At 44.4% G+C, this 23,584-nt stretch overlaps 1 protein-coding gene across 1 annotated transcript in view; it reads left to right on the top strand.

Annotated features, from left to right (window-relative positions):
• The window catches only part of LOC133343623 (sodium/potassium/calcium exchanger 2-like), a 50,238-nt gene that overhangs the window by 1,511 nt on the left and 25,143 nt on the right, over window positions 1-23,584 (top strand). The window contains exon 2 of the mRNA XM_061553314.1: window positions 2,628-3,690. Within this exon, the coding sequence (XP_061409298.1) occupies window positions 2,665-3,690 (1,026 nt within the window). The 5' untranslated portion in view covers window positions 2,628-2,664. The remainder of the gene's footprint in view (window positions 1-2,627; window positions 3,691-23,584) is intronic.

Below are 23,584 nucleotides of genomic sequence, written 5' to 3'. Positions count from 1 at the left end.
TGCGTACGTGTGTTTTTGCGATCGGCTCTGTGTACATAGCGCTATAGATGATGATGATGACAATGACGATGATGATGACATACTAATGGCTCGCAGTGTTTCATGTGTAATTATGATGATAATTATGACGTTATATAAACGACTGTGCTATAGAAATGCATTCGAGTATTTTAAGAATCATTCGTATGATTACACTGCGTAGATGATGATATCAAAATGCACGATGGTGAATTAAGAATAATGGTGGTGGTGATGATGATGACACTGTATAGATGATGATGGTGATACTCAAAAGTATGACAGTGTATATCATTCATCATGAACGGGATGGTACCACTGTGTATTGATGATGATGGACATGTAAGGATTATGATAATATGGAACACACTGTTCTGACATTGAACACGACGCTTGTGCTTACACACAGCTCAATGTATATATGTAGCACTATAGGTTGATGATGCTTGCATGAAAGTGCATTATTCTGAGCCTACATTGTATTAAAAAAGATTGTATACGAATTTACGTACAACTGCGCGCGATACAATTATATTACTAAAACGCATATGCCCGCTTTCCCCCGGCCTGCTCACTCAACAACACCAATGGCAAAGAGTAAGCGAATACATAACTACAAATTGACAACGCAAGGAAGAGCACGCGCGCGCTTACGCGCACAAAAAAAACAATTCCGGGGGTACCCGAATGTGATGTGACTTTTTCAGAGATGGCAATGCATATGGAGAAAGCGCCCTCTGTCCGGGAATGCGGTGCTCACGGTACAGACTGTGTCGTGTTGGAGGGAGGGGTGTGCCATGCCAATTCACCGTAGATTTGTGTTGGTCTGGCTAATTGTTGCATTTTTGGCTGCGCCGTCAGTCAAGATTTAAATTTCGTTTCAAAGCTGTCGTGAATGCAGGAATTCATATTCTTGGATATTTCGGTAAAGTCTCCGTTACTTTACCGAAAGAACCAAGAAAAACAAACCAGATGTTAATGACTGCATTAACTTTGTACGGGTTTTTTTTGCTGTTCATTTTAATAATAAAAAAGTGCAATGTGGAAATTGTGACGACAAAAGGTAGATGACACGGTAGTAATATAAGACGACAATTTGCCCCAAAAATATCCCAGGATTACAACGTATTTATTGATTTCTGCCCATTATTCACGCTTGTGCTTGATAAAAAGAATAATGATTGGGCGTGATTATTATTGTTATTAATTACGCCCGGCAAATTTACCAGCAATAAAATGTTAATGACACAGCAACGTTCTCGGTAAATATCAATAATAATCTGTATTTAAAGCTCGGGGGGTATTCTGAGAGCAATCTCGAGATGGAAAATGTATTGCAAATGATGAAGGGGAAACTTGAAAATATATTTTTTAACTTAACCTTTACGAACGAGCAACTTACTTTTTTTTCTTCTAAAATTGAGTGTCGATTCTGAATTGAAAGTAGGGAGGTTTTTGTTTAATCTGGGTTATTTTATTACGCTTCCTAACGAACAGCAGAACCAAATAGACTCCCAAATCAATACGACACCGTGAAGAACAAAAACTAATTAAGATTCTCAAATTTAATGTCCGTGCCCTTATTTTTACTGTGTGATTTTTATTGTTTTCATAATCTGATTTTGTTTTAATTATTAAAACCACACTGATTGATGTTTGTCTCAGGCAAATATCGGTCCAGTCACACCATCACCCTGGCAGGTACAACTTTAGGATAACCATCTTGACACACAAGAATATAACATGACCACACAAACTAGAACAGCCCTTAATTCAAACCTTTGTGTCGACACTGTATATTACCATTAAGTCTATTTGGAATTGTTTATCTGCACGATAAAATACCCATCAGTTTTAACACTTTAAATTTCTGTGCTCAGCCTGGCCACCCTCAATGTTTTACCCTCGTGTCTTCCAAAGGGACAATTGATTGCTCATTGTGAGATTAGCTGCCCATGGCTTCCTTACCCAAGAGACCACTTAATACCATTCAATTGAAAGTGTGTGTAAATGTCATTGTGAATAGAGAGAACCGGCTGCCAGAGCAGGTGGCTCCAAACCAGTCCAGGTGGCCGCAAAGATAGGCAGCGCTGTGCACACTGTACCGCTTGCCAGAGCGCTAAATTACACGTTCTAAAAGTGCACTGGGCAACGTTGGCCTCCCCTGACAATTACTTACATGTATTGCTCATTCGACATTGCTAAATGCGTTACGAATGTTTTAGTCAATTTACTTTGACGTTATTCTTTTTCCTTGGCAGTTTGACAGTGACAGTGTATGCTATATGTGCCTGCTAATTAAAGTGATGGTCCTGTCCTGCTAAGCTGGGATTGCCAAGAGCTCTTATAGGGTACTGTCTAAAGGAGTGGAAATTCAAGTGAATCCCATCATTAATCATCAATTACCCTCTTGTGCCTTCTTGACATCAGACGTGGGCACAGAGTAATGTTTTTTACGGGTCCTGAAAGATCTGAACCACCGATGGGATCCATCGTCGCACGGCGAGTATTTCTGACATTGTCGGCCGGCAAATGAGTGGAAGTGCTGACCACCACCGCTGCTGTCTCGCCGATTTGTGCTGCGTGTGGATTGCATATATTTTGTTCAGGTAGTTTCACGCGGTCGCTGGTGGAATTCCGGAGGTGATGGCACACGGGAAGAGGAGGCGGCTGCGGCTGTGCAGGGTGCTTGGCCTCGTGGCAACCCTCCTGGTGGCCACCGTGCTCTCGCTGGCGTACAAGGCAGCCGGCCCACCCGCCACCGTGACCTTCGACTCCAGAGTCAACGGCATTTTCCGCACTCGAGCCCTGCAGGGTTACGAGGGCAAGGCGGCTCCACGCGAAGTACTAAAACCGACGGATGCCTCGTTGAAAAGCAAAAGTGCGAACGTGGTTAAACTCGACGAAAGTGGGAGAAACTCAATAGACGAAGGCGGAAAGGTGTCAAAGAGCGAGGACGGTGCTCCTCATTCCAAACTGCACGGCGACGGATGGGACAGGAAGCCTGCCGGCATGACATCGGACAATAAAGGTCCTCTTAACTCCACGCAGTCGACCAAGGAGATGAACCAAACGGACTCGCACGAGCAACTCGATTACCCGAGGGACTTATTCACCCTGGAGCAGCGGAAGCGCGGTGCCGTGGTGCTGCACATGCTGGGCATGATCTACATGTTCATCGCGCTCGCCATCGTGTGCGACGAGTTCTTCGTGCCGGCGCTCGGCGTCATCACCGAAAAACTCGCCATCTCCGATGACGTCGCCGGGGCCACCTTCATGGCGGCCGGAGGCTCGGCACCTGAGCTGTTCACGTCCCTGATCGGCGTCTTCATCTCGCACAGCAACGTGGGCATCGGCACCATCGTGGGCTCGGCCGTCTTCAACATCCTGTTCGTGATCGGCATGTGCGCCGTGTTCTCGCGCGAGATTCTCGTGCTCACCTGGTGGCCGCTCTTCCGCGACGTCTCCTTCTACATCGTGGGGCTCAGCATGCTCATCATCTTTTTCCTCGACAACCTCATTAAGTGGTGGGAGAGCGTGCTGCTGCTCAGCTGCTATGTGAGCTACGTGGTGTTCATGAAGTTCAACGCAAAAGTCGAGTCCTTCGTGAAGCAGCGCCTGAGCATGGACCCTCCGGCCAAGATCCCCGGAGGCATCGACGAGGGGGACAAGGTCAGGACAGCCCAGCCACACACGTGACCCCCCTCACCGCCATCCCTCTCTTCGTCTGGTTCATTGCATTTTTCGGCCCATTTTCTCACGACCGTTTATTTTCCTTTGCGACGGCAATTCCGCTTGTCTCTGTCCATTGCTGCATCTAGCAACTGATGTAGCTTCCATCTCATCCAGCACTTGATGTATCCCTCTCATATCACTGCGTATTCACTCGCGAGCATATGTGCAAATCCCACTCCATTCTATTTAATGGGATTTACTATTTTTTTTTAGTAAACTAAAAACCCGCACATTCTTTGGAAATCCGTCCTTCCGTCCCAGCCAGCCAGCAAAATGTTTGTTATATTATACTTTATTAGTAGAGAGCCTGTTGCTCTGTCATTTCCACACTCTTCTCACAATCCTGTACTGGGGGCACCAAGATGTATCAGATTTTTTACGAAAAACATTGCAAGATAATAGGTATTGTGACCATTGGAACCTCCTTTGCCAGTAGCAAAATATGATAATTGTTTTTTTACCCATTTAGCTGGCAACAAAAGGTATTGTGAGTTTAAAAAAAACATTATTTTGGATTTAAATAATATTTTGGCGAAAGGATAACATTAATAGGAGCACACATTGAAACGTTCGAGCAAATTGAAATGAGCCGTGTCAGTCTTCTGTATCCGTTCCTCACAGATAGTCGGTGTCGCTATATATTACGTCCTATGAACTTCCTCTGCTGTTTCAAATTGAATACAATGTTTATTTGCTACACAGATAATTTCATACTCTTAGTTTTTTTCGGTAAAGTCACGTAGGTAAAAATTTTAATAAATAATAATAAAATAATAATAGAAAAAAAATAATAAATCACGACGTTTCGGAGGCAACACAAGTCTCCGTCATCAGGTGGGACCGTCACAGCTAAATTTACCGCATCAAGCGAGGCAAAATCCAAGAGACAAGCTCTTAAATACAAGTTAAGGGGGAGGGGCTTATCTGAATGTGGTAGTCAGGGAATGGATATTATTGTATTTATTTTCTTTTACAGGGAATATTATTTTTATTATTATTTCTATAATTTTTTATCATTTATTTTTATTTTTACCTACGTGACTTTGCCGAAAAAACCTAAGAGTATGAATCCTTGCAGTCACGAAAGCGTCACATCTAGAACATATAATCCCGTTTAGCCAGTTGCCCAGCTAGTTTCGGTGACAGCCACTAGCAATAGAGTTCGGAGCCCGGCCATTCCTATCTCTCCCTTGTCACCTCTCACCCTCGCTCTCATTATTCCCACCTCTCCACTTTCCCATCCCATCTCTGTCTTGCCTCTCCATAATCCTCCCCTCCCACTGCGTGTCGCTCTCCTTCACTTTCCACTTTGCTCTCTTCCCTCTCCGTTTCATGCCCTTTCACCCTCTCCCCACCCCTCTCTTCTCTGTTCCTCTCCGTCTGTTCCTTCCTCCTCTATCTCCCTCCCTCCCTCACTCCTCTCTCTCTCCTCCGTCGCATTTGTGCGGGATACACAATGCACGCACCCAGCTCGACACTGTGGAATACGGGTGACGTAATCACGCAGATGTGCGTGGTGAAGTCATGCACTGCGCACGCGCACTTGCGAGCCAGCCTGCCAGGAAGCCACGAATCCAGGCAGGAAGCCAGCCAGCAAAACTTTTTTTTTTCCTGATATACGGTAGTGTGACGATACGAAGGTGCAGCCCTGCAATAGCTTGCTAAAATAACTGCTGGCAGAAGATCCTCGACTCGAGGGAGCTCTCGAGAGTTGTTCTACAGAGCGTAATTTGGCCTACTCTTCCATACTGGCCAGACGCCTTAGAAGAGGTGGGGGTACCCACACTTGATCCCACCACACGTAACCTGCCAGGCGGCTGTTTTGTACCTCTTTGTACTGCTGGATGGACAGAGCCAGCGGGGGGGGGGGGGGGTGAAAATAAAATTGTTTCAACTGCCCCATTGAGAGAACAAATCAAACGGGTGACCTCTGGTTTGCAAGTCCAGCACGCAAAAGCATTACACCAAATCGAGTCTGTGTTCGTATAGTGCTTGAGATTAGACATTGACTTTAGTCGCAGAGCTCCGAGGCTTCGGCGGTCAGTGTGGCAGGTGAGAGCGGTGACAGAGGAGCGTTGTCGCGTCCATTTTGCAATGCTTTCTATTGAAGTGTAAGTAACTGGTTTCAAGTTTAGGAAATGAGTTCCATCTGAATGTAATACACATTGAACATCCATTTGTAGTGGGTTCTTTTTTACGGGTAGAACATAGGAAAGGGATAAAGAGCAGAATAACTAAATGCAGTGGTGAGCACATTGTGCTGTGATCCTGGAGTTAAATGCTGGGCCGCAGCTAACACCAGTGGAAAGTGATGTCTCAAGTGGTCCTAATGCAGAATCAGAATCTTTGTTTACCCTGGGGAAATCCGATGAGCTATGAAGCTCTTTTTCACAGATGTCCAGTAGGGGTGGGGTCAGAAAATTATAACAACAATACAAAAATCGATAGGAGTGTAAAGTATAGGAAACGTAAGCAAATCAATAAAAATGAATACAGTGGTACCCCGGAGATCGAACTTAATTCGTTCCAGAAGGCCATTCGAACACCGATTTGTTCGAGCACCGAATTAATTTTCCCCGTAAGAATGAATGTAAATTACATTCATTGGTTCCAGACGCAAGAAATCTCTCATAAACATTTTACACGAAGTTTACAGTAATTACATGCATAAAATCATACAAAAAACCAAGAAACACAATAAATACATGGAATAAATGAATAAATATATGGAATAAATGAAATAAATGAACATTGAACTTCACTTTACCTGTAGTAAGGAGAGTTGATGGCTTGAGTGGAAGGTGGTGATGAGGTGGTGGTGTTATTGTTTGGAAGGGGAGTCACCTTTGTCTGGGCAAGCGTCATGCACGCTGGCCATACGCGTCTCAGCCATACAGGTTCTTTCAAGTCGCGATTGCCCGTTCGACCTCCGAATTTCGTTGGGTTTCCGGGGCAAAACATGTTCGTAAATATCGTTCGAACACCGATTTGTTCGAGTTCTGGTGCGTTTGATCTCCGAGCTTTTACTATACATAAAATAAAAAGTATGTAAGTCCAAATTGCAGAAGTGCACTAATTCCCAAGCTTGGGCAAGGCAGCAAAAAACATCAAAAACAGTCCCTCTATAAAATTAAAAGTCTATAAAATTGCACATACAGATGTAACTATCGATACATGAGTAAGGATGAAAGTTACAAATCACATTAGCAAATGCAGTTGTATCCAGCACTAATCTCTTTCTTCAGGATATTTTTAAATGGAAGATTTACGATGTTAAAGGAGGAAATAGGGTTGTTCTAAAACATTGGTTGGTGCTGCAACGGCAAAGGCTTTGTCACCTTTTCCTCTTCTTGCTCTTGAGATAGTTAAAAGGCAATTAGGTGGACGTCTTACGTTTCTTGGGTATGACAATGGGGTTAAACACATTCCTGCGGAGGGAGCTGGTAGGAACGTTGGGTTGCTCGGTCAATGGCCAGGGTCAACGGCGGCGTGGTGTATTCCGCAAATATGCCCGACTGTGAGGCCGGGCACAAGCCGGCGTGAGTAGGTTAAACGTTGAGTTTTATAAGGGCACCACGGGGTGACCAGCCACTCCCCACCCAGCCCCACCCCCCACCCAGCCCCACCCTCCCCACCCATCCCCTCCCCACCCTCCCCACCCAGCCCCTCCCCACCTTCCCCACCCCTCCCCACCCAGCCCCACCCTCCCCACCCAGCCCCTCCCCACCCTCCCCTCCCTCCCCACCCAGCCCCTCCCTCCCTGCACGACGGACACAATAATCCCATGTGGGCTGGTGTAACCAGGAGGTTCCTACCAGTATGATTTACTAAGTCTAGCACCAACCTGTACTGACTAGCATGGTGAAGTTTGGTCAAACTACCTCCACTGCTGACTTTACAAATGATTTTTACTTTTAAGCATTCATTGTGGTACAAAAAATAGTTCCGTAGAAAACTCCGACTCACAAGTACCTATTAACTTTAGTATAGTAGTCCAATCAGCACCTCACATTACATTTCTTATTATAAAATTACTTTGCAGAAATAGAGCAAAAAAGTGTATTATTACGTAAATTTGTATGATTCTTGCAGGATTGTTTTTTTTTTTATTATAATCACCAGACCACACTAACCAGCATGGCGAAATATGGTTAAACACCCCCCCCCCAACCCCCCATGGTAAACACAGCACCAGGGGAGGCCTCCATCCAGCAGTAGATTGACAGAGGACTGAACGTTTATGTTTAATTGTATTACTATTATCTTCTCGTTTCATTATTACCTCCACTTACATATCAACGTTGAGCTTACCATCATCCTCATTGTTTGCAAATTACTCCAGTGAACTGCGTCTGGTCCTGTATGCAATAGATTCGATCTTCGTACGTAACACTCGCATATAATGCGCCACCGGTATAAATCATGCATGCAATATTGGGAATTGATGTCAGGCATTGCTCGTAAAAATAAAATTAATAAATAAGTATAACAATATTGTAGCATTATGACGTCGATATAAATTATACCAAAATATATTCGCTGCTCGTTTAATTTGTTGAAATTGGCTGCTAAATCACGTGAGCATTTAGCCTGCCACTGGTCCGGGCGGCTGAGCATTCGTGTTCTGTATCTGATACTTCTGACATCTGTTCTGGCCCAGACGGGAATTTTACAACTTCCCCTACCCCCGAGGAACAATATTTACAGTTATAAATAGTCTCTGGTTCTATCGGTAAAGTCACGTAGGTATAAAATAGAATTAAAATAAATCACGACGTTTCGATTGCAACACAAGCAATCATCATCAGGTGGCAAAACCACAGCAAGAACATTTTCTTGTTGTGGTTTTCCCACCTGATGATGATTGCTTGTGTTACAATCGAAACGTGGTGATTTATTTTTTATTTTATTGTATACCTACGTGACTTTACGGAAAGAACCAGAGACTATGGATTCCTGCAGTCACCAAAGCTTAGAATCTAAATCATCATAAATAGGTATCAGCTCTCTTTGTAAACGCATCCTTTTTTATTTTAAATTCCTATTCAAACTCGATTTGGCTTTCTTGATGCCTTTAATACTTAAAGCAGAATGAGCAACACTTGCCAGGTTATCCACAAGAGGATACACATATTTGTGATACAGTTCAGGCAGAGGTGGTCAAGGACAAACAACAACTCGACACATCCGTCAATAACACTGCTCTGAAGAGGGACACATTTGGGCCACGCTTTGGCAATGTCCTGCCTTCATAACGGAGATAGTTTCAATGAATTTATTTTAAAACATATATTTGGATTCATAACAAAGACAGCCGAAACATCCACAGCAATGCATAGCACAGAAACACATCTGCGAGTCCATCTTTCAATGTTCCGTATTGTGTGCCGGCATTTGTCAGCGATGTCCCAAGCAATGCATTGAGAACAAAAGGAAAAGGCAGGGAGAAAGAGGGAGAGAATGTGTTTTGCTGGCCCACAGAGGTAACTCGTGTGGCCTTGTCCTGGCATCCCCTTGTATTTGCAGGTGAGGTCGAATGGGAATTGAATTGAAAGGAAATCATATTTGATAATATCAATAATATTCAAGTTGCTCTTACTAAGTGTTCTATTAATGCCAATATATACAACCTACTAGTCCACGAGGGCAGTTTGTGGTTCCTCCAAGTGTTAAGATTAGTCATGCAGGCCATTGTGTTAAATTTACATGAAATAACTTTATGGTGCCAGGGCAGATCCGAAAGGCATGATGGCGTCATTGAAGAAAGAGTCGTGGCATTTATAAAATACAATTTAAGTATTGTCCCTTTGGAAATTTGGCACATCCAGATGGGATTAAAATACACATCCATACGTTTGAGCCATACTTTAAGGGCATCTCTGCAAATTAGGAGATTTCACCAACTCGAATGTTACTCTGCACTGATTCATCAGACATGCTGTATGCAGACTTTGTTTTACTGAGAAAGTCTTAAGGGAGCAGATGTGAAGCCCCAATATGCATCTCTGTAAATAGTGTTTCCAGTGCGTCAGAATAAGTGAGCACCAAAGGGCCTCTGTGCCCAGCCTCACAGGTCTATTGAGTGCCTATCTATTATTATATTGCTCTAAGAGGGGTTTTGATCGTTGGCGGGAAGACGCCCCACCTACACTCTACATCCACCCCTATAAGCCCAACCCCATGTCCAGAGGAAGGGACGGATCCTAAAGAGGAAGGGACGGGGCATGAAGAGGCAGGGGAAGGTCCTACAGAGCCAAGGAACGGGTCCTAAAGAGGCAAATCCTAAAGAGGAAGGGACGGGTCATGAAGAGGCAGGGGAAGGTCCTACAGAGGAAGGGATGGGTCCTAAAGAGGAAGGAACGGGTCCTAAAGAGGCAAGTCCTTAGGAGGCAGGTCCTAAAGAATAAGCGGCAAAGGCCTACAGAGGTTGAACGTTTTAATTTTGCTCTCGATTTAAGGTAACAGAAGCGTCGAGTCAAATATGTGCAGAAGGCTGCGTTCCTTTAGAGCCGCAGGTGTGGCCACAGGCCAACTGGTTTCATTTGATTTCTGCGGAACCAGGACCCATAGTAAGACTGATGAGGTTCAGTTCAAGGCACACCTAGAGGCCCCCAGGATACTGCAAGTCTCGAGGCACGTATAGACAATTTTGCCGTGAATGTGGCCGAAACGATTAGGTCTTGGAAAGTTTGCAGTGTGTCGGCCAACGTAAACACATTTTAAAACACACGTTATTGCTGTTCATTTTTGAGGGTCAGCTCACGCTGGCTCCATCAAACTACGAAAGGAGGAGTTGTGCAATATAAATGTATAACATCCTAGCGACACTAAAGTCGAGATATAGAAATATATATATATATAGATGTAGTGAGATAAGAGACATGTAGATAAAGAACAGCATTGTGGCGAGATGAGAGGACAGAAATCCAGACAGGATAATGATGGCAGAGATTCATTGGATATTTTTTATTAATTAGCTTGTTATGTCTTTTTTGGAATTTGTATTTAAGATGATAGTTGATGCACCCCTGTTATTGTCATGAATCAAGGGCCCTTTTGAGCCGCTTGGGCCCGATGAGTTTTTTTTTCTTAGTTTGCTTGTGCATAGTGCCCCAACAGCTTGTGCACCCCCACAGGACATCCTGTGCACCCAAAAAAGGTACATGCCCCCATCCATACCGGCCGAAGTAGGTTGGTCTTTAGAGTGGGAATTGATTATATCAAGGCTTCCGAGATCCATCCTTTCTTCCCAGGATTTCTAAGTGGAATGGCAGCTGTTGTCCGACCAGAAGCGAATCGTGCAGGCCACCATAGCCAGGAACTATTTATAGAAGTCACGGAGAGCTCGGCGCCCCTTAACCTTGGGGGAGGTCAATGAGGCGTAATCACTCTCAGCAGGGACCTTATGACACCAAATAGCAGAAGAATGATTGGAGTGCAATTGCAGAATAAAGTAAGAAATGGGTCGCAATCATTCAAAAGAGATGGAGTCATGGGAAGTATATTAATTTTCACGACATTTTCTCGACTGGTTAAAGGAATAGGGAATGAATTCAAAAACATTGAGAGCGGAGCGAATTTCCTCAAATAATTGAGTGGGGATGATTAGCGGATAAAGCTGTTTAAGATTATTCGACATTAGGACCACACGTTATATCCAATGTTATGGGTTTGGCAGGGATTTGATTTTTTACTGCTTTGAGGTTCTTTTCTCTCATGCTTTTCCCGGTAATGGAGTAGAGGGTGAATGTTCAACACGTTTCATAATGTGTATGTTTAAGTGTCATAGTCATGTTAATTTGCTTCAATATATTTAATAATATAGTGCTATGGCTGAAATTGTAATTATGCACGCAGAAAAACATTGTGGAGGCTTTTATCCAGTAGTAGATAGATCACGCTCTTGCTTGATACTGTATAGTTTGTTTATATTTATTTTTGAGTCCTTTTTGCAAGTGCGAAAGAATCGCACGCATCAGCAGAAAATTGCTGAAAATAACATTCAAATTCCATACACAGCCTGTCACAAAACTAACGGGGGAAAACTGAGATGTGTGCAAAATCACGGAGAAGTGCACATTAAGAATTACATAAAAGGACAAAAAAATAAACACATCTATTATCGAACGTAAGCAGGTGACGGACGTCATATTCTTCTTGGTTCTTTCGGTAAGTCAGGTAGAAGGGAAATAATAAAATAATAAAACTCTGTCTTTCCGATAGCCCTGTTCTTCACCTGAGAACGGCTGCTTGCGTTGTGGCCGAAACGTCGTGAGAATTTTATTTTATTATGTTTTATTTTTATTATTTTATTATTTCCCTTCTACGTGACTTTACCGAAAGAACCAAGAAGATGAATCCCTGCAGTCACGAAAGCTTTAAATCGGACGTCATATTGACTGTTAATACAACTAAGTGGGCTTGAGTAGGACATAACGACAAGAAGGAATGGTGGCTAACAGTCAAAAATAGTTACAGAGTGGCATTTAATGGGTTTAACAGCTACAAGAGTACCTGCACCGAGGAGATGGAGCAATGAAATCAGCCCTATTTTGGTGGGAAGTGGATAACTACAGGGTCGTGATAGAAACCGACGGCTTGGGGAGGGCCTTCATCCAGCAGTGGATTGATAATGGCTAATAATAATGATGAACACGTCACACTGATAACGCACCAACAAATAATGCTTATGATAATTTACACTCGATGGTGCCTGCCCAGTGTGTGCGTACTGCACACAAATGCCGCTCGAAAACATAAAATCAATACGGAATTTAGGATTTCCGCATGCTCGACTGCTTCACTGGACTGTTTGGATACAGCTTGCGCTGTTGTTTATTGAAGCTGGCTGCCAGTATCGGTTGAGGCTGACTCAGCCAGCTCCTCGCAACAGCCTGCGGGCAGATAGCGATGCTCAAAGCACACAAAAGACAAATACGGCCATGCGTGTTCGTCCTCCGCTCGCGATCGGTGGGGACATCGTTGTGGGAGTTTGTGGCACCAGTGGAAGAGGCCGTGGGTTGTGCGTCCACCGCTGTCCTAGGCGTGGGCTTTCAGCATCCTATCGCTGATCTAACCACACTTAGATTTTCACACGCGTCATCTGTTTTCTTGCCTATCTGCAAGACCCGGGACACTTTCTCAAGTACAGCCAACGCTGTACACCAAATCTGACGCATTGGGGACTGAGGGAGTGAGATTAATTCACACCCTGCTGTTTCGGGGGATTTTCTGCTGACCTTCCGAGGAAGGTGATATTATTAGGACCGTTTTTTTTAAAGAAACCCTGTCTCTGTCATGCCGTGTGATTTGCCCACGTTCTGGGTGTTTGAGTGCAGTGCGCACACTGACTCACGGTCCGCGCCACGGAGGAATTCTGTAACTTGCTGTTGAATGAAGTGTGATAGCAATTGTAAGGTTCAGTTTGGTGTTAGACTGCTTGGTATTTTTATTTTACCAGGTAAGGCCGACTGAGCTATATAGCGACCTGGCCACAAATTATATCTCAACTAAGTGGCTTTTCACGTGGACATTTATATCAGCCAAATACTCATGTTTCTAAGTGTGGAGGAAAAATCCGCAGGACCCGGAGAAAAATCCACACGATCACGGCGAGAACGTGCAAACTCCAAATATACAGACGTCAGTGTTGGGATTGAACCCATGGCCTTCTGGATACAAGGCAAGAAAGGTAACGGGATAAAATATGCTGTGATGTTATTTATTATATCAAATCATAATCATCGGCCTGGTGGCTTGACAATAGAGTGAACTCACATGTCGGAATGTTGCGAGTTCAAATCCTAGTTGGGGGTTGACTCAGAACATTCTTCTTCTATGGTCGATAAAACAAGTAACACTTTGTAAGGAAGTCATATGGAATTACTTGCCCCCGCCATTGGAATGTGCAGCAGCCATCACTGGCTGTAAACCAGAGATGAGCACTGCCGTAATGCTCATTGAGCAGGAATTCACTTTGGTTAATATACGTACATACATATATACACTGCATAACTCAATCAATCATTTAATTTTTTTTGTCTGGTCGTTGTGCACTTACATTTCCAGTTGAATTGGATGCGCTTCATCAATGCAAATTGGAATTGAAGCGTTCAGGTTTGTAATGGCAACACAGGAGCTGCCATCTAAAAAAATTAAAATCACAAGCCTTCTCAATAAGATAAATTACATTTCAACTGTGTTTGTCGCTGCAATAGCATGAACTCGGGTGACCTTCCCGTTTATTCACGGGACAATGACTGAACACACGATGCTGCCTCACTTGCATGTCACAGTCACGCGCACCGAACGCTTACGGAACCTTTGATTCATGTAAAGGCACTGTCCTGCAAATTGGTTGCTTATGCCACTGCCGGCAGAAAGGACTCCACTAGAGCGAGCGTTTGAGAGCCCCTCTATTGGGTATTTGGTCTACTCTTCCACGCTAGCCAGACATCTTGGAAGGAGTACCCACGTGCGAGCTGCCGATTGACTAACCGTGGTACGTCCTTCTTCTTGGTTCTTTCGGTAAAGTCACATAGAATGGAAATAATAAAATAATAATAAAATCAAATAAAAAAATAATTCTCACGACGTTTCGGCCACAACGCAAGCAGCCGTCCTCAGGTGAAGAACAGGTCTGTCGGGGAGACAGCGTCTGAATGTGGTACGTCCATTTACTGTAAACTGCTGAGCGGACAGACGCGGACGAGGGATTTCAGAAACTTGCACCATTGCTGCAACTCCCACGTCGCGAGAACGAATCGGCGACCCCTGGATTGCAATGCATTAACGATTACACCACGCGGCAGCTGCCTAGACCATGCAGGCTGTAAAGAAATGGCAATGGTACTTTGCAGTTCATCTCAGTTCTCTGCATACATTCTTTGTGATGAGGATTTCACATTATCACACGTGTTGGGAGGTTGCATATTACCCTTAAGCAAAGCCCCTTTGGCTCGACCTCTTGTAGCTCATTCATGGTCGTGATCATCATCATCATCATTACAGACATCACGGTAGGGACCATTGCCTGAACGTGACCAATCGTGTCACATCTCAGAAGCTAAGCAGGTTGGAGCCTGGTGAGTATTGTACGTGGATGGCTGCCTGCCTGGGAATTAACCGGGTGGTGTAAGGTGGCAAGAATATGGTGGTGCTGAGCGCCACCCCATAGCATGCATAGATTTTCTCCGGGTGCTGTATTTCAGTTTCCTCCGAGAGAGCAAACATTCAGTATTTTAATAGATCCATAATAAAGGTGTTTTGGGTTACATTACGTAAATATACAACATTTACACGATCAAAACATCAGTTTAACATGTTAGATCGCGTAACTTTTTTTATGTATAAATATTTACGCTATTTAACCCTGAAAATATTTATAAAACACTAGTCGCGAAAGCCTACGTGTTAAACTGACTAATTATAGTGACTAAATGTGTTATGCGTTGTAGACCTTGGTTGTGAGATGACCAGGAGATGGCAGCACAGCAATTTGTTCGATCTGGGAATAGATTCAATGGCTGTGGTCTATGTGCAGATTGAATTGCTCTTTGCGGCGCTTTAAGAGTTATCCCCACAGATGCGTGAGGTTTCTCCTGCGACTCAGATTTCCTTCCACATGCCACCCACAAAGTGAATTGGCCAAACATATACATTTCAAGATCCTACTGAAAAAGAGTCTTTAAACTCATTAAACTGGGTAAAGGATCATTGTAATTGTATGATCAGAGTCAGGATAATAATGTTAATAATTATCATAATCGTTATGAAAGCTTTAGAACTAGGCGATAATCCATTCAGATAACTTCATCTATATTTTAAAGGGGCATCCTGAATCCATTCATTCTCCTGAAGGATGCTGTCCCATGAGCCCTCCACTCATTAAGACCATTTAAGGGGAATTCACGTCGAGAGAGAGAGAGAGAGATCTGGTGATTATGAATTCAGCAAATGTATGGATTTATTGATTGCATAAATGGGGCGACAGGAAGACAGAGCACATAAGTGCACACTTTAAATTACGTCGGAAATAATATTGCAAATTATACGGCGAGCGTAGGTTGGTGTAGATGAATCGTGTCATGTAGCACTTTACGTATTTACCAGGTATTTGACAATGTATTGATTAATTAATTACTCGGGTTGGGCCATCCGATTATTTTAGTCATCGATTACTCTACCAAGCATTTCCTCGATTACTCGACACATCGGATATCACAAAACAGTTGTAAAATCAATCTCTCACCTATGTTCTCACGTGTGCCGCTGGACGGGAGGTGATGGGTGGAACTTGGTGACGTCATGTGCATCGTCTGGCACGTCATGCTGGCCGTATCTTGTAGGGGGCCTGAATAATCAACGAGAAAAATAAGTAATTTCGATTTAAAGCTTTCGTGACTGCAGGGATTCATCTTCTTGGTTCTTTCGGTAAAGTCACGTAGAAGGGAAATAATAAAATAATAAAAATATAACATAATAAAATACAATTTAATTTTTATTATTTTATTATTTCCCTTCTACGTGACTTTACCGAAATAACCAAGAAAATAAGTAATATTTAAAAATACTTTTTTTTAAACATGCTTTAATGAAATGTACCGTACGAGTAATGGCAGAACTCCACGACTCGAGTAAGTAGCCCCGAGGCTTGTCACAACGTCAGGGACCGTGGTGATTTACAGCCAACGTCAGTTGAGCGTGGACAACTAGAGCCAAGGTGAAACATAACATGTAAAAAAGATGGTTTAAAATGTTTTTTTTTATGATAGAATATAGTATTGTCATCAGTATAACATAAGTATACCAAGTTTGCAGTCGATACCATATTGGGAAGTGGGTTAAAATTGAGTTACAAGATTTGAGGATACGACAACAACAGAGTGAGTTAAATAAAAGCGTGTAAAACGAGTAGTTGATTCCAATTTTTTGTCAATTCATCAAATTAATCGACCAATCATTTTAGCTCTGATTGATAGTTATACTCATCATACGTGCATAGAATCGTGCGGTGAGAATGGATTATCTATCGTCCATGCAGAGTATATGGACATGACACCATGAGGTTACATATTGGCGAATGAAGCGAACAAATTAAACAGACATATTTTTAAAAATACAAACGAGACAGGATAAAAGACACAACGAAAAAAACATTCTTAAATCGACTTACGTCAATTCATGAAATCGTTGGAGCGGTTTGGGGGTGGCAAGAATCATGACGCACCACGCATGTTCAAAAGGTGAAACGTGTTCCAGAAATGTGGCTTACATCGATATTGTTTCGTAATAGACAGAAATAAAAATGAAAGTGACGTCACACAGGGTATTATTGCAGCATAGGGTAGGCAGCCTTTGCAATGCGTGGTGACGTCGACAGCTTTGGGCAAGGTCACATTCCGATATTTGATCTTTGAATGCTCACCGCACAGTTGCCGTATGACTAACGAGCCTCTTCTTGGTTCTTTCGGTAAAGTCACGTAGAATGGAAATAATAAAATAATAAAAATAAAACATAATAAAAACAGAATTACATATTATTTTTTATTATGTTTTTTATTATGTTTTTTTATTTTAGTATTTCCATTCTACGTGACTTTACCGAAAGAACCAAGAAGATGAATCCCTGCAGTCACGAAAGCTTTAAATCGAAAATTAACGAGCCTCTTCAGTGTCACCCATTGTAACGAAACAAAACAGATTACATCAAACCGAACGCTTGCAATGGATTTAATTCGCACCAGGCATCGGCTGCTTGGCTAAACTCAGTCGAGGACCACCAGCAGCAGCAGCAGGGCTGTACAGACTGCGGAGAGGGGGAGAGAGCCTGCCAATCTGTCGCGAAGCCGCTACACGAAGTGCGCACCGTGGAAACTCCGACAGCGCAGTGCAGCACGCGGCGGGAGAAACTAACAGCAGGCGTCGTGAATAACAATCACTCGATGTTTTTAATGTTACTCCTCGCCCCGGCAAAGTGCTGAGGCTTGCAGCGAATGCAAATCCCATTCCTCATACTCAAAAGATGTCCCTTGCCTGGCATCTAGGGATGTCAATTATTTACGTGGGCTGTAACATTAGTGCACTCGCAGACGCCGCCCGAGTCATGATGATGACGACCTGCTTCAGAAATCTGAGCACCAAAAAGAGGGAGATCGTTTTGGTGTTTGTGAAAGAGGTTCTTACGTTTGATGGTCAATCTCTGTTGCTGAGCACAGGCAAGGGTCCAAAGGCAGAAGACGTCATGCAGCCTGCAATTGACAAGCGTTGTTACATGGAGTTTTTTTTTTAATTGAGCAAGGTTATTAAATGAACTTGGGAAAAATGCAGAAGTTGGGAGGGAATTCCAAAGTCGAGCAGTTTGAAGGGAGAAGCAGAAATGGAAATGTTTTGACCTGCAAGTGTGGTGGTTGAACACGGGCTGCGAGGCCGAATCCTCAACATGCGCGGATGAATCAATGAGTGCGTGGGAACTGAAACCATTGTATGTACGTACGTATGTTGAACTTATTTCGCACCGTACGCAGTCAACTGTGCATAATGGTAGTAATGAGACGAGCGCTATGGGGTTTTTGTGAACACGTCTGATACAATTTGTCAGGAAAGGCACGACGCTGTTGGACTTAAGAATGTTATAGGTTTTTATAGGGAGAAGGCAGAAGCAAGTGCACTTTTACATTTTATTACCCATAATGCTTCATAGTATTACCCATAATGCTTCTGACGCAACTTTAAGCCACCGTATTGACCGTAAAGCAAAGTAAAGTGTGGGCTCAGCTCGGACACGACGCTGGAAGGGATCATGTCCAGCGATCGAGTGGCACCTAAGGGAAAGATGACTCCCGAGCAGAGGTCGCAACCGGGTACCCGATACCCGTACCCTACCCGATACCCGGCTACCCGTACCCGGCCGGGTACGGGTACCCGTTTGCGACCTTGGTGCGGCCGGGTACGGGTAGACCGTGAGTCACTGGTGAGTAACTGTTTGTCACTCATTTCCCAACGTCTTGTCTCTTCTCACAATTCAAGTTCCTAGAATCAACCCACCCGCGCCTGCAACATGGCTTCATCCCAGAGGTCGCAATCAGGTACCCGTACCCTACCCGATACCCGGCCGGGTACGGGTAGGGTACGGGTACGGCCGGGTACGGGTATCCCTTTGCGACCCTGGTGCGGCCGGGTACGGGTAAGGAATGAAAACCCGTTTGCGACGTCTGCTCCCGAGTGCTCGTCCACCGTGGAGATGGAGTGATTCAATACGTTCGCGTGCAGGAGATGAATTGATTATTGCATCTCGCAAGACCCTGCGAGATGGTGATTGGCTTGAGGGGCGCTTCATCCAGCGGTGGATAGGGCATGGCTGATAATGATGAATGCTCCATGATGAGGATTTAATTGAGGTTGTGCCGCACTCATCGATAGGAGTGGAACAAGCGAGAATAACCACTGGTTAGGAGCAAGACGCTTTGTGAGTTTGACCTTTGCTGCATGCAGCATGGAGAATTCTGCATACGGCGATTAGGGGCCGTCCATAAATGACGTCACGCACCTAGGTGGGGGGGGGGGGTGTCAGACATTTGTGACGATGTGTGACGAAGGGGGGGGGGGGAGGTTGAGAAATGTGACGTCACATCAAAATGCGCAACTTTAAATATAGACACACGTTCTACTTAATTAAATAGACTTTTTAATAAATGTTTTCTCCTACAACATCAGAGTGCAGCGGCACATTAAATACGCACTACAATGACAATAGTTTAAAGCGATTTGAAGTATATTTTATTTGGGGGGTGGGACAGAGCTTTGTGACGTCATATTTGAGGGGGGGGTCTGACTTTTTGTCACGCCGTGTGACGAGGGGAGGGGGGGTCAAAAATCGTCAAAAATCGCGTGACGTCATTTATGGACGGCCCCTTAGTCCGCTCGCTGTACCGCCTTCTCCTGGCGAACGAGAGTATTGCAGCTCCTCGAAACCCACGGGACGGGCGTTTCACAACATTGCGGTGCGATCCAGCAACTCTCCACTATCCACAGTGCTGGATCTCAGGTCACGTGCATAGCCATCACCGGCGCCAGGCTTGCTTCTATTAATCAGATGCGAGTAGAACATTTGGACCCAATATTTGAATGTTGATCCGATGAACGTGAACAAATCGAAGCATGTACAGAATGTTCATCTCTACGAAATAATTGCATTTGTGACAGTGCGTGGTTTTGGTTCGTGCTGCGCTGAGCTCCCATTTTAATTGTACGTCAGCCACAACCACGACAAAAAAGATACTTTTCGTAAAAGAACAGGAACTTTCTCCCAAGAAAACAAAAAAAATGGCTCAGAAACATGTTTTCTTGTCCAAGGCAGACGCCAGCATTCTCCGCCAAAAAAACAGGGTATCTGCTGACGAGTGTAGTAAATACAGTGGCCATTGACATTGCAGAGGTTAATACATGCACGTACGTATCAGACTCGGATCAAATAACCGCTCCAGCAGAGCTCATGCTAAGACTGACCTCGCTTCGTCCTTTGAGCATAAATCATTAAAGAGGTGGCCGTGTGTAAAGAGAGAGAGGGGGGGGAGAGATGGGGGGGGGGGAAGAGAAAATAAGTGGGCGAGCAAATAAATAAATAACTAACACGTGCTCACACACAGTTCCGTGCTCTGCCCTTCAAGTGCACGTTCCTGCCTCTCGTAGTCTGCACGTACACGCCGCTTGTGGGATGCCCACAGTGTGTGTGTGTGTGCGCGCACGCGCGTGCATGGACACGTGTGAGTCGTGGCCAAAGTCAGAAAATAATAAATGCCTCCTGGTGCGGTGTCGACATCACCGCAAGACCCACGACGATATGTGACCAGGTTCCAAGCCGTGCTCGTAGTGGAGCGTTGCCACCCGTTCTGGTTTTCCCAGGACGTCTTCGTTTGGATGCAATTGCCCTGGGAAATCCTGGGGAAACCAGTCTTTGTGGGGACATTCAATCTCCCAGGTTTTGTCATTTGCAGAATAACACACCGGCCAAAACATGCATTCGCATGTAGTTCTACCCTCTACCAATACTATTAGATATTCTTCTCTCCAAAATGTCACGGTTTTTTGCACCTCAAAGGTGGCACCTCCTCTCATGCCTGCCTCAAAAGCATTTTCTGCAATAGCTCACCGCAGAAAAAGCGACAGCCAGCATATTTAAGCTATAAGGTGGACCTTTGCGTATGTGTGCAAACATCGGGAGCGGTTGCGCAGCGGTTAACGTGCTGCAGTACGAACGCGACAACCCAAGTTCAATTGCCGCTCATGGCCAACACTAGTGATGATTATGTGAACCGGTCGTGGGCCTCCCCTAGATCAACTCAGCCTGAAATGAGGATCTGGTGCGATGTGTAAATATTACCACTAGGCACACAAACGCGGCCGGGCGTGTTGCTGTCCACCCACCCCCACGTGTGTTGTGAGGCCCTTCACTAGGTGCTACTCGCTAACAACACTTGGCCCAAAAGTATGTTGAAGCTATATGGGGAATCTTTGTCTTTGCATGTGCAAAAACAATATAAATATTATTTACTTGTGTTGCATCATATAAGTCATCACATTCATTGTATTTTCAGTTAATAATAATATCGGATTTATAATGCTAAAACATTTCGCGCAGTCGATTAGGACATTTCATTCATCATTGTTTCTCATACTAAATTCAGTGCTAAAGTAGTGTCGAGTGTTAGAGAGCCACTGAAATTACTTTAAAATGTCCTAGCTCTGCATAGTTTACCCGTGAGAGGGGAAACAGGGCAGAGGGCTCACTGAAACTTACCTCTGCTTCCCCACGTTAACCATAGAACCCAGCACAAAACAACGTCATTAATCAGCGAAACTCATCATTACCACGCCCCTTAAGGGATTTCAATTCATAGCGGCAGTGAGGGAGCCTAAGTGCCCTGATGCACTTGGGCAACGTTAAGGGCAACCGTTACAGGCAACGTTCACTCGCGACACATTGACCGTGAGCCACTTACTTTGATCGTAACCAGCCGTGGATGTATCCACTGCTGGATGAAGGTCTCACCCCTGACCGTGATCACATGCCATGGTCTCGCGGTGTGACGATCCGCCCGGTGCCTACTGCGCACGAGATGATTGCACGGCTCCATTTCGGCGGTGGAAGTCCGCCCGTCGTCATCTTTGACCACTTGCCAGCAACCTTCGTCTAGTGGCCGGTCAAGGCGAAGTCTCCTCCACCTTGAATGTGTTATCTGGCGCACGTGTATCTCTTAATGTCTCTCAGTATATGAGGGGTGGGAACAGCTGGTGGCACAGCAGGGGTCACCAGCCTGTGCATCTGCCAGTCATCTCAGTCAAGTCAACCCCGTGGCATTTGCTGGGTCACGTCCCCTGGCCTCCTGCCAGCAGCGAGCCTTCGACGCTTCACGTGGCCTCAACGTGCACCTGGCCTGGCACGGGCGCCGTGGTGACGTCGCCGCCACTCGGTGCCGAATGCCGCTCGCTGTTGTCTCTCAGTGTCACGTCAAGCACGCACCTCCTCCGTGCTTTGCGCACTTTTCAGCTTTTGTTCCATTGTCTTTGTTTATGAATCATCTATAATAGTCGGTGGAAAAAAAATATGTAAAATGTATTAAAACCTTCTTTATACACATTGATGTGTTGCTTTTGATGAAAAAGTTCAGTTTTCCAGAAGTACCCCAACCTTCTCTTATCGGATTCTCGATATCATAATTTTGATCCTAGGCTGCTTTCAGCAGCTGTCCTCGGTATGTGTACTCTGATAAACTACTGATAAATTATATAACTGGCAAACACCTCCAAGTAGAAGCACCTATGGTAAGGGGCCGTCCATAAATGACGTCACGCGATTTTGGACGATTTTTGACCGCCCCCCCCCCCCTTCGTCACATGGCGTCACAAAAAGTCAGGCCCCCCCTCAAATATGACGTCACAAAACTCTGCCCCCCCCCCCCCAAAGCCATATTTCTATTTAGAAAATAAAACATGCTTCAAATCGCTTTTCATTCTGTGGAATTAATATGATTGTTATAATTGTACTCTCCATTTTGCTTCGTTCTACTACAAAGTTTCAAGTATTTTTTTATAGTTATAATTACTTTTAATATTTTATAATTATGAGATAATTTCAATGTAATATTCTGAACATCTGCAGTTTTAGTTAGACGTTGAATATTTTCCAGTGAATTTTATGCTAAAGTTAAGCTTTCCAACGCCTCCTTTTTAATACGTGTTTTCTCCTACACATCAGAGTGCAGCGCTACATTAAATACGTACTACAATGACAATAGTTTAAAGCGATTTGAAGCATGTTTTATTTTCAAAATATAAATATGGTTTTGGGGGGGGGGGGGGCAGAGCTTTGTGACGTCATTTGAGGGGAGGGGGGTCTGACTTTTTGCGACGCCGTGTGACGAGGGGGGAGAGGCGGGTCAAAAATCGTCCAAAATCGCGTGACGTCATTTATGGACGGCCCCTTACTTCAACTGCCGCTCCTGGAGATCAAACCAGCGGGCACTCTTCTGCATTGCAAGTCGAGTGCACTAACCACTGCACCCCCGTAAAGTTGTGTCGGGAGTAAAGAAAGAAAAAAGACGAATCATCAACAGAAGCCAAATAGGGCTGAGTGCAATCTTGCTGCGGGAATGGTGGCCATACAAACATTTACAGTGCAGGGCCAGGGAACGTTTTGGCATCTTTTATGCGGGCAATAGAGAAATAAATAAATAAAGATACCGCGGACAGAGAGAGAGAGAGGTACCTTTATTTATGGACTCGCATTAATAGTTAATGGCTCGTGAGGCGCCGCTTGCAGTAGTACACAGAC

Source organism: Lethenteron reissneri, chromosome 18, assembly GCF_015708825.2.
Source record: "Lethenteron reissneri isolate LAM-NWPU_2019-01 chromosome 18, ASM1570882v1, whole genome shotgun sequence".
Classification (NCBI taxonomy): Eukaryota; Metazoa; Chordata; class Hyperoartia; order Petromyzontiformes; family Petromyzontidae; genus Lethenteron; species Lethenteron reissneri.
This window is presented reverse-complemented; position numbering and strand designations above follow the sequence as displayed.